The 16,946-nt window shown below is 42.5% G+C and overlaps 1 protein-coding gene across 2 annotated transcripts in view; it reads right to left on the minus strand.

The window, feature by feature from the left end:
• The window catches only part of ZMAT4 (zinc finger matrin-type 4), a 214,857-nt gene that overhangs the window by 97,804 nt on the left and 100,107 nt on the right, over nucleotides 1–16,946 (minus strand). For both annotated transcript variants that reach the window (XR_015695364.1, XM_087703765.1), the window contains exon 3: nucleotides 10,426–10,515. Coding sequence is in view for 1 of the 2 variants with exons in the window: in XM_087703765.1 (XP_087559891.1) it covers nucleotides 10,426–10,515 (90 nt within the window). In the remaining variant the exon portion in view is untranslated. The remainder of the gene's footprint in view (nucleotides 1–10,425; nucleotides 10,516–16,946) is intronic.

Raw genomic sequence — 16,946 nt, forward strand, 5'->3', positions numbered from 1 at the left:
AGCCTATCCTCCGAAGACAGTGATCTACTACTTTTTATCTGGCCAAACACTGCAGTGTAAAAAGGTGCACAAACGAGCAATATAATCTCAAGATAGCCTCTTATAAATCTCCCAAACTCAGTGGACCTTGTCCAGGTAGTTTTGTAGGAATGAAATAGAGAGATACTCTTTACAGAACAGTGACTATGACTTGATATATAATATATCACGGTCTGAAGAAATACAGAGTAACATTCTTCCATAAAGATCTGTATTGAGTCAATAGCCAGTTGGCGTACCACATTAAAACCTCAGATGTGGCTCTATCATAGAATAAAAGTGGATTTAAGTATGTTGATCGAAAATTATATTTTAATTTTAAAGTAAAGGTTCCCCTCGCACATGCGTGCTAGTCGTTCCCGATTCTAGGGATGGTGCTCAACTCCGTTTCTAAGCTGAAGAGCCAGTGCTGTCCGAAGACGTCTCCATGGTCATGTGGCTAGCATGACTCAACACTGAAGGCACATGTAATTCTGTTACCTTCCCAACAAAGGTGGTTCCTATTTTTCTACTTGCATTTTTACATGCTTTTGAACTGCTAGGTTGACAGAAGCTGGGGCAAGTAACGGGAGCTCACTCTGTTAAGCTGCCAACTTTCTGATCGACAAGCTCAGCGTCAGTCACTGAGTCACCATGTCCCTTTTGGACAGCCTAGCTATTAACCTGGTAGCATCCTCCAGCTTCTCAACTATTAATAGTCTAGGCCAGTGTTTCTCAAACTTGGCACCTTTAAGATATGTGGACTTCAACTCTTTAGAAAATATTTCATTTCGTAAACCATGTTTAAGCTAACAATGCATAAGCATGCCATGTGCAGACTGTCCTTCACCAAGAGGGAGGATTTCCCTCTCCTTTATTAGGCTTTATTAAAACCTTTCCAAAAGTTATCTTTTTTGTGTGTGGGGAGCCCTTCTAAATTATTTTGTTTTAATTCCCAAAATGAAAACTATTGGGAAAATGCAGGGGATTTTTTCCCCTCTATCCTTATCAGATGTGGGTTGTTGCCGGATCGGGTGAACAGGTAGTAGCGGTGGATCGGGCGAAAAGGTACTAGTGATGGATCGGGCGAAAAGGTAGTAGCGGTGGCAGGAGGCTCTGCACACCAGCCTAGGAGCTTCTGCATGCACCACTTGTGCTCACAGGAGCGCGCCCGAACCAGTAGTAAAAGAATTAGCAACCAACCTCTGATCTTTATGTATTTTTTCTCCCTATCTTTCTGTTGCTCTTTCATTGTGTGTCTGCTTTAAGAAAAAAAGAAGAAGCAAGAAAGTGTAATGATTGATGGGTCTTTTGGTTATTTCACACTTTTGCAGGCAAGAGAATCACAAAATTTCTCTTACTGAAAAGAACCAAAGGTGTCTTTTTCTTGGCATATTAGCTATTATTTTTTTTAAAAAAACACACACCAAAAATACAGCATTGTATTGCCAACAATTCAGAGGTGGTATTCAGCCAGTTCTGACAGGCTCTGGAGAACTGGTAGCAGAAAATTTGAGTAGTTCGGAGAACTGCAAATACTACCTCTGGCTGGCCCTGCCCCCAATCTATTCACTGCCTCTCTGGTCCCAGCTGATTGGCTGGGTCTTCTTTTGTTACTCTGCACAGGAGAATGGAGCTAGAAAGCAGGTTGGTGGGGTGGGGAGGGAATGGGGATTTTGCAGTATCCTTCCCTGGAGTGGGGTGGAAATGAAGATTTTGCAGTATCCTTCCCCTGGAGTGGGGAGGGAATAGGGATTTTGCATTATCCTTCCCCTGCCACGCCCACCAAGCCATGCCCACCAAGCCACACCCACCAAGCCACACCATGCCCACCAAGCCATACCCACAGAACTAGTAATAAAAAAAATTGAATCCCACCATTGCAACAATTGTCCCAAACTCGGACTTATAAATGAAGAAGGATTCTGGGTATAGAAAAGTTGAACATGGTTGTTAAATGTTTTATGTTATACATTATTTTTGATTTATGAATTTGGAGAAGCAGGTAGTAGAGGCATCCCTCGTCCTTGCCTCTACAACTGCTTTGTAAGACGTACTCTCATGACTCATGACTTCAGCAACAGAGGATACATTCCCTCCTGCTTCTCTCTTCCTCCTTCAGCTGGGCTTTCTCATATTCAACATTTATTCCTTAGATTTGCCAGATTACCCCCCACCCCAAAATGGATTGCTATTGCTTTGCAGCTTTTCAGATGGCCAACTGCTCCATTTCTTCCTCTACTCCTGCATCTTTAAGACCTGCTGATGTTGGAAACTGTTTTCACAGCAGTTCATTTGTATATCAAGCTACCTTGCAGTAGGTCTTCTGCAGCTCAGAGGTTCAACATCTTGTTCTTTTACAAGGTTTTCTTCTACCAAGGTTTTAACCTAAGCCCTTCTACCTGTGCTAAAGCCTGGGTCTTATTCAGGGGTGGGATTCAGCTGGTTCAGACCTGTTCGGGCAAACCAGATATTAATTTTAATCTGGTTCGCTGAACTGGTAGTTACAAGGACCGTCTGACCCCGCCACCCTGCCTACCTCCTCCCCAGAGTCTCCATGTGGCTCGTTCATCATGCCAGGTAAGTGCAGGGCCTGCGTGGAAGCTCTGGGAGTGTGAAAAATAGGCCTACCAGAAGTACTGGAAGTCCAGAAATGGGCCTCCGGATGGAATCTAGAGCCCAGGGGAGGCCGTTTTCACCCTCCTGGAGGCTCAGGGAAAGCCTACCAGAAGTCCAAAAATTGGCCTGTTTCCGGCCTCCAGAGCCCAGGGGAGACCATTTTCATCCTCCTGGAGGCCCAGGAAACAACTCCAGAACCTGGGGAGGGCAAAAACGCCCTGTGGTGTAGGAACCTGACTAGGCCACGGCCCCACGGCCCCATGGCAACATCCACCTAGCAACCGCGCAAAGAGCAAGATAGTCTCACAATCGTCTCATGCTCTCACCCACATGCTCCACCACACTTTCTTCTCATTCCTTGTGTGGCCGCCTCAAATTTGACAGCTCGTAATGGCTGTCTTCCTTGCCATTGGGTCAGAGGCTAGGTTCCCCCATTCCTCACCCTCCCTACAAGACAGCTCCAATCCCTGAGGGGATCCCCAAAATGGCAGAGATATTGCCACTTCTTCAGACCCCCAAAGTTTGTCTGCGTACTACTGTGACGCTGGCCACGCTTTACACCCCTGCTCTATTGATGGAATACAGCACAGCTGTAACTAGGGAAGTCAATTTATTTTCTCAAGGTGGGCAGGAACAATCTGACATCACTACGTTTTCTGATGTAAGGGAGGTCACCTTAGGGATCCATCCAGATCAAGTCAGATATACAACAAAGCAATATTTGCAGGTTTGGGACCCATAATCAATTCCCTCTGTTTGTGGCACTATTACCCAATGCCTCTGAGGCCTTGAGATTGTGTTGCTCAGCTGCAACTGGGACTCTTTCCCAACAGTAGGCATAAACACCAGGAATGATACATCGCAGGCTCTTCTTTGCCTGTGGGGATAGTGTGGAAGATAGACATCATTTTAGGAGGCTTGAGATGAAATAAATCTAGAAGCTCATCACTAGTCAATTACCAGAGGGCCACAAGGGGCCAGATAAAGCTAAGAGGAACAAAAGACAATGTGAGCCTCATAATGCTTGTGATTGATGCAACAATCATTTGCTAGAATTTATTTCTCCTAGCTTTTTCCCCCTCGGGATGAAGGAACACATTATTCAATTTTTTCTTTCTTTCGTGTTTGCATTCAGAAAGAGGCTTTCAGGAAGAATGGGGTTTTTTTATCAATTCCAATAGGAAGTGACCTGATTCACAACTGGTGGATTAATGAGTGAATTGAAGCTTATTTTAATCTGGAAAAGATTGGTGTTTAAATGTATCAATATGAATGTCCAAGCCTGCCTTTTGAGGAGAAGAGCAGGCGTTTAAATGCGATTTAAATGAAAAAATGTCCTACTGTTTTTTGAAACACAAATGAATGCAAAGATAAGATAGAATCTAATTTTCTTCACTCCAATTCCAATTCCATTTTCCCCATTTTCTTTCTCTAATAGAGCAGGGATCTCTGAACTTGGCAACTGAGACTGGACAGTCACTGGTCTGAAATTGTATAGGTTCTCCTGCTTGAGCAGGGAGCTGGACTAGAAGACCTCCAAAGTCCCTTCCATCTTCTATTCTGTTCTGTTCTGTTCTGTTCTGTTCTACTCTACTCTACTCTACTCTACTCTACTCTACTCTACTCTACTCTACTCTACTCTACTCTACTCTACTCTACTCTATTCCTATTCCTATTCCTATTCCTATTCCTATTCCTATTCCTATTCCTATTCCTATTCCTATTCCTATTCCTATTCCTATTCCTATTCCTATTCCTATTCCTATTCCTATTCCTATTCCTATTCCTATTCTAAACTTCAACTCCCAGAACTCCTCAGCCAGCCATTCTGACTTCTGGTTGAAGTCTACATACCTCAAATTTGCCAAAGTTGAAAAACACTGTCCTAAACTAATGCTACAGGTCCACATTTCCCTGCAATTAGACAGCCTCTGCCATCGCAGTTCTCATGTGCCTGTGCTAATCTGTTAAATCTTTGCTCTCCCCAGTAAAAAAATGCATCATTAAAAAATTTATAATAGTACCATGATGATAGCCTAGCCAGCCCAGTTTGGCTTTGTACTCTTAATTTTCTTAGATTGCAAGGGACAGCTGCATCTAATAAATCAAATCTCATAAAATAAGTTGCCAAGCATCGTTTATGTTGCCTTTCCGGCTGAAATACCAGCATTTTAGGATAGCTGAGAGGATAACCTGAATAACACTTTGTGTAACTCCTCCTTTCCTCCTTTCTTCTGTTCAGTGGTGTTGATTTTCCCAGCTGCTCTGATAAAACTTTATTCATGTAGAGTATCTTTCGTTTTGCTTTTACAATACAATAGCAAAGTTGGAAGGGACCTTGGAAGTCTTCTAGTCCAAGGCAGGAAACCCTATACTGTTTCAGACAAATGGCTATCCAACATCTTCTTAAAGACTTCCAGTGTTGGGGCATTAACAATTTCTGGAGGCAAGCTGTTCCACTGATTAATTGTTCTAACTGTCAGGAAATTTCTCCCCAATTCTAAGTTGCTTCTCTCCTTGATTAGTTTCCACCCATTGCTTCTTGTTCTACCCTCAGGTGCCTTGGAAAACAGTTTGACTCCCTTTTCTTTGTGGCAACCCCTGAGATATTGGAAGACTGCTATCATATCTCCCCTAGTCCTTCTTTTCATTAAACTAGACATACCCAGTTCCTGCAACCGTTCTTCATATGTTTTAGCCTCCAGTCCCCTAATCCCCTTTATTGCTCTTCTCTGCACTCTTTCTAGAGTCTCCACATCTTTTCTACATCGTGGCGACCAAAACTGAATGCAGTATTCCAAGTGTGGCCTTACCAAGGCGTTATAAAGTAGTATTAAGCGGTATCACTTCACGTGATCTTGATTCTATCCTTCTGTTTATGCAGCCTAGAACTGTGTTAGCTTTTTTGGCAGCTGCTGCACGCTGCTGGCTCCTATTTAAATGGTTGTCCACTAGGACTCCAAGATCCCTTTCAGAGTTACTACTATTGAGCAAGGTACCACCTATATTGTACCTGTGCATTTCGTTTTTCTTGCCTAAATGTAGAACCTTACTCTTTTCACCATTGAATTTCATTTTATTAGATAGTGCCCAATGTTCAAGTTTGTCAAGATTCTTCTGTATCTTTAGCTTATCTTTCTTTCCAGAAAAACCCAATTACAACCAAAAAAAAACCCAGAATAATATATGGAACAAAATGGCACAGTTTTAAAGAAACAGGAATGCCGACCTTTTAGACAAAAAGTAAATAGCTATCAAGGCAACAGATAAAATCACCAAAAATGCCCCACTAATAGATAAGAGCTCAGTGAAAACATACTATGGGGGGGGGAGGGGAACTATTTAATTTTTGGAAATATTATTCCTGAAAACCAGAAGAAAAGAATCAAGATAGCCGTTTGTTTAGTAGGATAGCTACTCCAGGGCTAAAAGACTGTGTAATCCTATAGTGAAATTGGCAATTCCTTATAAACCAGGACCTGGCTGTTCAGAATCAAACAGATAATACCTTGAAACTGGCTAATTGGTAAAGTGGTTCTGAAACCTGTGGTCGGTGGACCCCTGGAGCAGAGGTGGTATTCAGCTGGTTCTGACAGGTTCTGGAGAACTAGTAGCAGAAATTTTGAGTAGTTCGGAGAACTGGCAAATAGATTGGCCCCACTCCCGCTGCTTCCCAGCTGATCTTCTTTTCTTGCCTTGAACAGGAGAACGGAGCTGGAAAGCAGGTTAGTGGGATGGGGAGGGAATGGAGATTTTGCAGTACCCTTCCCCTGCCATGCCCGCAAGCTACATCCACAGAACCAGTAGTAAAAAATTTTGAATCCCACCACTGCCCTGGAGGGCTGTGATAAGAGCTGAGGTGGCGCAGTGGTTAGGGTGCAGTACTGCAGGCCACTTCAGCTGACTGTTATCTGCAGTTCAGCGGTTCTAATCTCACCGGCTCAAGGTTGACTCAGCCTTCCATCCTTCCGAGGTGGGTGAAATGAGGACCCAGACTGTGGGGGCGATATGCTGACTCTGTAAACCGCTTAGAGAGGGCTGAAAGCCCTATGAAGCGGTATATAAGTCTAACTGCTATTGCTATTGCTATATCATCACCTCGGATCTAGTGTTGGGTTCCGGATCCCGTGCCAACCGGTACTGTTGGAATGGGCCCAGCGGCATCCACATGGACAAGCACAGAATGTGAATGCATCTTACCACCTCCGTGACGCTCCAGCTGCACAGCGGAGCTTCGCGCAGGGACTGTATGTAGTGCGAAAGCCTTAAAAGACAGGTAAGGAGCTCGGGCAGGGGGCGGGGGGCCTCCGGAGCACTGTACCGGAACGGTATCTGGTGCTCCAGGCAGACTCCGGTATGCCTGTACCGGGACGTACTCCCTGCAACCTACCACTGGTTCCTACCAGTTCAGACTGATTTGGCTGAATCAGTTGTAGCTTGGTGGCCAGGACGCTGGAATCAGCAGTGATCCAGGCCTGCCAAATTGCTTCAACTGGTGGCACTGTAGGTGCCACCATCTTGTTTTTGGCTTCTGCGCATGCACAGAGCAATTGTTGTTGTAGTGTGCATGCACGCAAAGTGTGCATCAAGCATGCATGCACAGTGCGTATCAAGCATGCATGCGCAGTGCACATCAAGCATGTGTGCAAAGTGCACATCAAGTGCATGCACAGTGCATCCCTGAGCAATCAGGCAGTAGCAGCTACCAGAACTCACCACTGCCTCAGTCCATGAAGTTACAATATGAAACCAAGATTGAACTATTGCTTCTATTAACTGGGTTTAATACTGGCTATATTTGGCTATAACTTTTCATAGAATACAGGTAATTGAACAAACTTTGTTGCATTGCATTTGTAATAAAATTAAAATATGTATATTTGGTACTAGTCCCAAAAAGAAAAGTGGTGTTATTAGCCATCAAACCTCAAAAACACACTTTTCCCAAAGGGTTTCCACAATTTTGGCCCTACTACAATGCTTTTAGCACCCTATTCCGCCCATTCCATCTCTTTTTCTGCATTGGATCAGTTCTTTGAAGAGTCTCAATCAATTGTGAGTGAAGGAAATATAAAAATAAGAGACCAAGTGGATATGTCTATGGGTGGATAACAACCAAGTCAAATAAGGTTGCATCAGGCTAAAAAGAGAAGCTGTTTCTCAACTCACACATTGTATTTGGACAGAACATCACAGTCACCTACAACACTGCACCAAAGTTACATCTCCTGCCTCCTCTTTCTCCTTCTACGTGCAAAATAATCCATCACACTTGAGAAAGGAGACAGCTAAATTATTCCAAGAATTTCCTCATTTTTTTTTTTACCATCTTCTCGAGCTATGACAGCTACGGATCAACTTGGAATTATCCTTCAGGCTGAGTCTTTCTCTGAGCATTTCTGCCCTGCTCATCCCTTGATGCGTTCTTTCTCGGAGGGTGTGCGATTCTGAGAGACCAGTTTTCCTCCAGTTATTCTTGCAATCTGGCATAGCCCCTTGTGAAAATAGCATCCAGGACTTCAAGGCAGAGCTCTCCAAGCAAAACCCTAGGCTGGGCAAATCTTCAAGAGACTGACTTGATTTGAAAGTGATTTTAGAGAAGATATGAAGAGTTTTCACTTACTGTACAAAAGAAGCTAAGAGCTACAGTTGCAAGAAAAAGTATGTGAATCCCTTGGGATTACATGGAGTTTTGCATGAATTGGTCATAAAATGTGCTCTGAACTTCATCTAAGTCACAACAATAGACAAACACGTCCTTCATGATAAAATATACCAAGATTTAATACATAACCACATACTGGCATTTCATTTACTTATTTATAAAATCCTCCATTAACATTAAATACTCATATCCTATTCTAGCTAAACATCCATAATATTTAATACCAAAATTTTCTAATCCTCCTTTCCAAATCCTTGTTTACCATTTACATCCAATTCTCTTATATTACACACACACACACACACACACACACACACATAATTATCATTATCCTTTCTTTATTTAGCTATATCCTATATCATAACATTTTCCCCCAATAATTAAAACTTAACTGTGTCTAATTTTGTTGTTATTATTATTAATAACCTTTATATATAGTCCAAAAGGATTTCTAGCCTTCCTTTCATGGGTAACATTCAATATTCATATCCAATTATTGCTTATCATAACATTTCACATTGTATACATTACTATCATTAACATTTTTTATTTAACTATACCTATTGTCACTAAATTTAACTAAGTTTAGCTAATTTTAAATTATACTCTTCCATCTATCAACCTGTATCTTTCCAATAGCAAAACAATCTAATGTCTTCTGCCATTTGTGGATCCAGTCCTCCAAACATCCTCTTGATCAAATCTGTATGGATTCCTCTTAGCAACTCCTTGCTTGTAATATCTCTCATGTAGTCTTGACGCCCTCTTTCTGTTTCCTTATTCAGCTTGTCTTTGATTATCAACAGCGTTATCAAATATTTTGCAAATAGTATTTCATAGTCCATAGATTCTTTAATGTTTTCTTCTTCTTCTATGTCCTGTCCTTTGAAATGAATTTTCTCTTCATTTAATTCCTCTTTCAATATTCCATTCTTTCTTTTTTCAGAAATAAACCAATTGATATGAATATCAACAAGTTTAATCTCTTTATATTCATCTTCCATTTCAGTTTTTTGAATTTCAATCTCCTTATTTTGTATTTGAAAAACATCCTCAGTTTTTTCATCATATTTTATTGTTAGATGCTCCAAATATTCCAACTTTCTCTCAACTTTTTCCTCTGTATTTAATAATTTTTGCAGTTCAGAGACTCTGCGTACGCCATATTCATACACAATTATTTTCTCTTAGAAGGTCAGCAAGATTAAAACATACATTCACAAGCTCTCTGTAAGTGAAAACAAACTTCAAGGGGACAGCTATGGAATCTTATCAGATCTTAAGCCAAACAGCCAGGCAGTAAAACCTTGCAATGCCGAAGTCAAAACAATCAATCTGTAGCTTGCAGAAAGTCACAAAGAAATGTTAGAAGAAGAAAGATTAATCCATCCATTTGAAAAAGGTTTGCTGAGATTCAATCCATGTAAATAGCATTTAAAAAGTAAGATAACCACTGTCCAGAACCATTACAAAGATCAAATTTGCCGCTAAGTTCTTCTATTCTTTGATTTAAGTTGGTTTTTAGATTTTATAGGCAGTCCTTTTTTTAAAAAAAACAATAAAAGTTTCTCAACAGATGAAAACACTTTCTTTTTCCATTCTGAGGCTGCCCTGACTCGTCAGTCTTTTGACTGGAATTTTTATTATCAGCTCGAAGATCTTTTCTTGCTTCTTTCAGAGATTTTGCGATATCCCTGAGATCAGCAAGACATAATCTTCCTATTCACCATCTCTTCGGGATGATTTAGGTCCGTTGGGACCCCACATTAATAAAAGTGTCGACTGTGATCTCAGAGCTTTGAGATTGCACGTCGTCTCATCACGGCTTTGGCCACCATCTTGATTTTTGGTTCTGTGCATGAACAATCTTCATTGCAAAAAGGTGATTTTTATTTCTTTTTTAATGTGCACATGCGCAAGTCTTTTTAGGTGTAAATTATGCAAATGCGCAGAGTGCATGCATGCACAAAAGTTTTTGCACACCGAACCAGCAGTAATGCCGTCAGCAACCCACCCCTGATTGAGAGACAATGCAAGCTAATAATTGGACAGTATTCTTCTCTTAGAAAGAGATGAGCAATCTGAGTCCCTCTTGGGCAAGTAAAAGACAGAAGAACACTCACATTTTCTGACCGAAGCTTCTTTGCAGGACATCCTCCATCGATGGGGTGGAGCATGTAGTAAAGGCGAACTTTGCTTGCATGTTTCCGACTCTGTGGAGGAAAACCAAGGAGCCTTTTTTCAATGAATCAAGCCTCTGTCAAGAGCATGAAAGCACATGTCTTGCTCTAATCCTTAAATTGTTACAGCTCTCTTTTCTTAGGTTTGAGGGACAGTTTAACTTCCCAGCCTGTTTTCTGGGTAACAAACATGGGTGACAAGCCCAAGGATGTGATTTTTCTGGATATTAATACATTAATGGACATTAATGGATATTAATACAATGCAATACAACAGCAGAGTTGGAAGGCACCTTGGAGATCTTCTAGTCCAACCTCCTGCCTAGGCAGGAAACCCTATACCATTTCAGACAAATGGCTATCAAACATCTTCATAAAGACTTCCAGTGTTGGAGCATTCACAACTTCTGGAGGCAAGTTGTTCCACTGATAAATTGTTCTAACTGTCAGGAAATTTCTCCTGAGTTCTAAATTGCTTCTCTCCTTGATTAGTTTCCACCCATTGCTTCTTGTCCTGCCCTCAGGTGCTTTGGAGAATAGCTTGTCTCCCTCTTTGTGGCAACCCCTGAAATATTGGAAGACTGCTATCATGTCACTCCTAGTGCTTCTTTTCATTAAACTAGACATCCCCAGTTCCTGCAACCGTTCTTCATACGTTTTAGTCTCCAGTCCCCTAATCATCTTTGTTGCTCTTCTCTGCACTCTTTCTAGAGTCTCCACATCTTTTCTACATCATGGCAACCAAAACTGAACGCAGTATTCCAAGTGTGGCCTTACAAATGGACATTAATACAATTGAGCGGGTCCAGAAATATTTTACAAGAAGAGTCCTCCACTCCTCTGATCACAAGAGGATACCTTATGCCACCAGGCTTGAAATTTTGGGCTTGGACAACCTATGCTGCCTGTGGTTCGATTTAAGCATAATACACAAAATTGTCTGCTACAACGTCCTGCCTGTCAACAACTACTTCAGCTTCAACCGCAATAATACACGGGAAAACAATCGATACAAACTTAAAGTAAACTGTTCCACACTTGATTGCAGTAAATATGACTTCAGCGACAGAGTGGTCAATGCCTGGAATGCTCTACCCGACTCCATTGTTACATCCTCAAACCCCAACAGCTTAAACCTTAAACTGTCTACTGAGGCCTCACCCCATTCCTAAGAGGTCCATAAAGGGGGCAGGCATAAACGCACCAGCATACCTTCCGTCCCTGTCCTACTGTCCCCATTTATTCATACCCATTTCCTGTGTTCATGTCCATGTTTATACTTATACCTGTTATCTGGTACATGTTCGATAAACTAACTAACTAACTAAATATTTACAAAGTGATATTCTGGTTGATGCAAAGACGACCATCTTTCTGGTGTGCTACAAAAGAGATCAATATTTGTGCCACTAATAAGATAGATCAGGAAGGTCCAACCTTGGCAACATTAGGGCCTGCGGACTTTAACTCCCAGAATTCCCCAGCCGGCATGGGGGACCATGGATGCCTCAATTTGAAGTCATCAAATGTGATGTAATTTGGTGTTATGAAGGTCCTCAAAAACCAGAACTTCCAAGCACTAGATAACAAGTTTCTTCAATCTGCTGCCTTCCACATGTATGAGATTCACCCTGCTTGGCTGCTCTTACAAAGCTGGATCACAGTTGATTGAAGAAGGGAATGGGACAACTTGCCATAGCCAACTCGCCATGGCCAATACACCACAGGCAACTTGATGCAGGACAACTTGCCACAGCCAATTCACCTCATGACAACTCATTGTGGGACAATTTAACAATTCTATTTAATTATTTTAATTTTTGCCATTCACATTTCATTCTGTCCCTCCTGCATCCTGTTGTGGTCTGTCAGTTACCGGCCCCTCCAGCAACCAAATCAGAGGATGAGGAGGCGTGGGAGTGAGGGTCAGCATCAAGGCAACCTGAAAGCTCTGCAGGGGAAAAGGGAATGGAGGTGGCAGGGAGAGAGAAAGAGGTGGAGCCTGGGTTGTCCGTCATCCCTCAGATGGAGAGTCAACAGCCCCCAGGTCTGGAGGTGGCTGATGAGGAAGAGGAGGAACAGCTGAGTCCAGTGACTGAGGTGTGGCTGCACAGAAGGCAGAGGAGAGGGGAGCAATGGAAATCCATGGGGCGATCCTTGGGAAGGAAGAGCCACCACTGCAAGCAAAGCCCACCCTAGCTCTGGGGATAAAAGGCAGGGGGCGGAGATGAATAGATGTGGCAGACAACGATTCATCTCCCAACTGGACAGACTTGTTAGCCTGTTGTGTGTGTGAGAGAGACTTTTTGCCAGGGCTGCCAGAACTCCTAATAAAGGAATCATTACATTAACTATAAAATTAACAAGGGGGAGCTGGGTCAGAATACATCCTTTCTTTAATGTTTCTATTCATTTATTCTATTCTATTCTATTTATTTGATATTAGTATAACTCTTGTCCTACAATGACTTGTCCTGCAGCGAGTTAGCCATGGCAAATGGTCATGGACCCATTGCAGAAAACTGCCTTCTCTACTCTGTGTTTGAGAAAAGTAGTCAAATATTGAGACAAGAAAAACTTCATTTTCTTGTTTGAATACCTATGAAAACTGTCTGGTTTTCTTCACATGAAACTCCATGTCAATAAATAAAAAAAAATGAAAGTATGTATTCTAAGCCATTGTGACATGGCTTTAGTTGCCACGGGAAAGTCATATCAAAGCCACCACTAAATTATTTCACTGGGATCAGGAGGAGCTGGAATGAATCAATTTTAGCTGGATGAGGGGAGCCTTATTTTGCATCGTTCTGAAGAAGATAATCACCAATTTGTTAATTAAGCATCAGAGATGTATTTTGATTTTTTCCCTCATTTTGTCTCGCACCCTTGGGACTCCTGATGCTGTCAGTACACCATTTGCTACAGTTTGTGTGGCATTACAGCACTTTTTTCATTTCCAGACAGGTTTGATCAAACTGATATATATATATATATATATATGTGTGTGTGTGTGTGTGTGTGTGCGCGCGCGCGTGCACGCGCACGCGCACGCTGATAAATATCAGCACAAATAAAAAAACACAAATATAACAAAGGCAACAGTAAAAATATTGGGTTTCTGTCGTGATGGACTCTTGTGACGAGCCGATTGACAGATGATGGAAGCAGTTAGCAGTTATATATAGTGTTTTTTATTTGTATATATATATTGCATTTGTGCTGATAAATAAATAAAGGGAGACTAGTATAGATCTATTTCAAGTTATTTAGCTCTCATCAGCTAGCCATGCCCTTACTGGGAATTGAACCTGGGCTGTATTACATATTAGGCAGTTGTATTAGCCACTAAGCCACAGGCTCTCCTCCTTTATCAGCTAAGCTAGGGAAATAGGTATGTATTGTGTCACAACCCCTGGTATGCCCAAATATGGTAGGGAGCATACTGCTTCCCTTTTCTGTCTTTCGGATCACCCTAGGAGCCATCCATCCATTCTGCCTTGATGGCTCCTAGGGTGATCCGAAAGACAGAAAAGGGAAGCAGTATGCTCCCTCCCATATTTGGGCATACCAGGAGTTGTGACACAATACATACATACCTACATATATGTGAATGAAAGCTAAGTGGATAATATCTTTTAAGTTCTGGAGATCATGATGTCTGTCTCATCTTTTATAACTACACCTGGAACTCGTATTTTTAGGATAATTCACAACCCACACAGACACAAACATTTCTATCCCTATCTTTCTTCCGAGCCTGCTGTGGTGCTCACCTGAAACTTCATGTGGCTTGTGCAATATTTCAGATTGGAATCTGGAATGAATGCTCTCCATACTAAACCACGGTGAATAATAGTGGAGCAAAGCAAGTTTCCAGCCTTCAGCCTCTTGCTTTGGGGGTGCTTCGCAGTCTCTTTTGTTTAGTTTGATTTAATTGGAAGAGATGTTCTCTGAGCCAGCCAAAACACAACCAGCAAGTAATTTTGCAAGGGAAGTGGTTCTGGATTGCCTGAAACTCAACTCCTGCATGTTAGCCATTTTGCATTTGAAACAAGGTCATTCATTCTGAGTCCAACAGCACTCTGCACCACGCTTCTGGGGTTGGCTGTGCCTCTTGTTAATTAACAAGCTTTAATCCATGGCTCTCCATTTTCCTAGAAGTAAAACCCAACTGCTTTATATTTTGGTCTAGTTTATCACGGCATTTTGATGCATGAGCTCAAAGAGTTGCAAAGGCAGGGAGGCATTCTTGGTTTAGCTTGTGATATGAATTTGTTAATAGTTCCAAAATGAGTGGGCTTAAAAATTACCCTCTAAAAGAAAAGGAACAGAAAACTATGTTCCCCTCCCGTGTCCATAATCCCCCTCAATGTCCTTCCCCAGATGGCATGAGCCATACAAGTTAGTTAAACTCACTTTATTCTAGGTCCAATCCCCCCCTGAAAATTTTCTTTTCGTTTGAGTTGCACTAATTTAAACAGATGAAGGAAGGGAGGCAGGGAGGGAGGGAGGGGGGAAGGGAAGGAGGGGAGGGAAGGAAGGAAGGAAGGAAGGAAGGAAGGAAGGAAGGAAGGAAGGAAGGAAGGAAGGAAGAAAGAAAGGAAGGAAGGGTTTTATTGCCACAACTGCAAATGACAGAATGACAGTGACAAGCTCTTAAAAACAAAAGCAAGACTGCACAAATCCAAGGCAGACACAGAAAGAGTTTGCAACCCTACTTGGATTGTTGAAAATCTTCAGATCACCTGCTTGGCAAATATACCCCTTAAATGGAATAATTTAGCAATTGCAACTGGGGGGATTAAACGGCCCCGCAAGGCTAAAAACCTCAGGTTTCTTTCCCCTCTGCCAGAAAGACATTTATATTTGCATGTTCCCCTGTGTGTTCAATTTAAACAAAAATAAATGTATGCCCATTAAATGAGAATGGCAGAGAGAGAGGACAACATGCTTTATATTTCCAGGGTTTTGATGCGTTTCCTGAATGTGTTATTTTTCCCTGATAGGCCTTAATTGACCCAAAGAAAGGATTATTTGAAAACATTTTAGTATGGTGTTGCAGAGAAGCAGCAAACTCTAAGAATTCAGTCCCAACAAAGGAAGTCTCTGCCTCTGGAGTAGGGTGCCAGATCAGTGGTGGGTTTCAAAAATTTTTAGAACTTCTTCTGTAGGTGGCGACTGCTTTGTGGGAGTGGCTTGCCGGCCATGTGACCAGGTGGGAGTGGCTTGCCAGCCATGTGACTGAGTGGGAGTGGCTTGGCAGTCATGTGACTAGGTGGGCATGGCCAACTTGTAAAATGTGGTGAAACGCACTTAACAACGCTCTTGCTTAGCAACCAAAATGTTGGCTCAGAAATTCTGAAGTGTGCAAGTCTTAAAGCTGTCAAGTTACAAGACCCTTGCACCCCTAGCCCTTTAGAAAAAAAAACTCCCCGGGGTGTTCAAACTTGGCAGCTTTAAGACTTGTGGACTTCAACTCCCAGAATTCCTCCTCTCGCTCTTCATCTTGATGATGTGTGGATTGGGGGGGAGCTGGAATCGGTTCTAAATGGCACTGTAGATTTGTGGAACCTCTTCTATAGAAGAGATTAGAACTTGCAGGAACCCACCCCTGTGCTAGATTCAAGATGGTTTTCTTGCACTTAGTTCATTACCTTTTGAGAATATTCCTCCAATTTTCCACCTTCTCTCACCGTTAGTCTCCATACAGCACAGTTGCATTTTATACTGTGCAGTTAAGCAGTGGGACTATTTTCATTACTGTCAGCTTTTTAGAGAAGGCCTCCAATATCTATCTAATATGTTCTAGCTCAGGGGTGTCAAACTCAAGGCCCAAGGGCCGGACTGGCCTGTGGGGCCACCCTGGAACAGCAAAATAAAAGGTCCATGTTGCCTCTGCCAGTAAAAAACGGGCTCAGGAGGGCCACATGCGGCCATTTTAGCCTCTATTCTCAGGTGTTTTTGCTGGCAGCGGGTTCCTGGAGGCCACCGCAGCCAAAAACAGGGCTTGGGAGCCCATTTTCACTGGCAGAGCACTTGGGCCACCACAGCGCCCCCAACACGAGCAGAGCAGGATGGGTTCTGGCTTTTGTTACTACCAGTTCGCTCAGGGATGTGTTTCGTGCACGTGCATGCACAGAAGCAAAAAACAAGATGGTGGTTCCTAAGGTGCCGCCGATAGAACCGGTTTGTGGGCGTGGCCAGCCAGGTTACTACCTACTCAGCCAAACTGGAGCAGAGGTGGTATTCAGTTGGTTTGGACCAGTTCATGCGAACTGGTAGTGCCAAACTTCAGGTGGGCCCGCCTCCGCCCACCAACCCTGGCTCCAAAACATCCTATATAGCTTCATTTTCCATGCCATGTGCTTGCGTGGAAGGCCACACGCTTGTGCAGAAGGCACACACGTGTGTGATGCACATGTGTATGCGCGCACACTCAAAGTTGTGAACTGGTGGTACACCTA

This window comes from Thamnophis sirtalis, unplaced genomic scaffold (genome assembly GCF_051295495.1).
Source record: "Thamnophis sirtalis isolate CommonGarterSnake01/CBP01778 unplaced genomic scaffold, rThaSir2_p1.2 scaffold_2, whole genome shotgun sequence".
Lineage (NCBI taxonomy): Eukaryota > Metazoa > Chordata > Lepidosauria > Squamata > Natricidae > Thamnophis > Thamnophis sirtalis.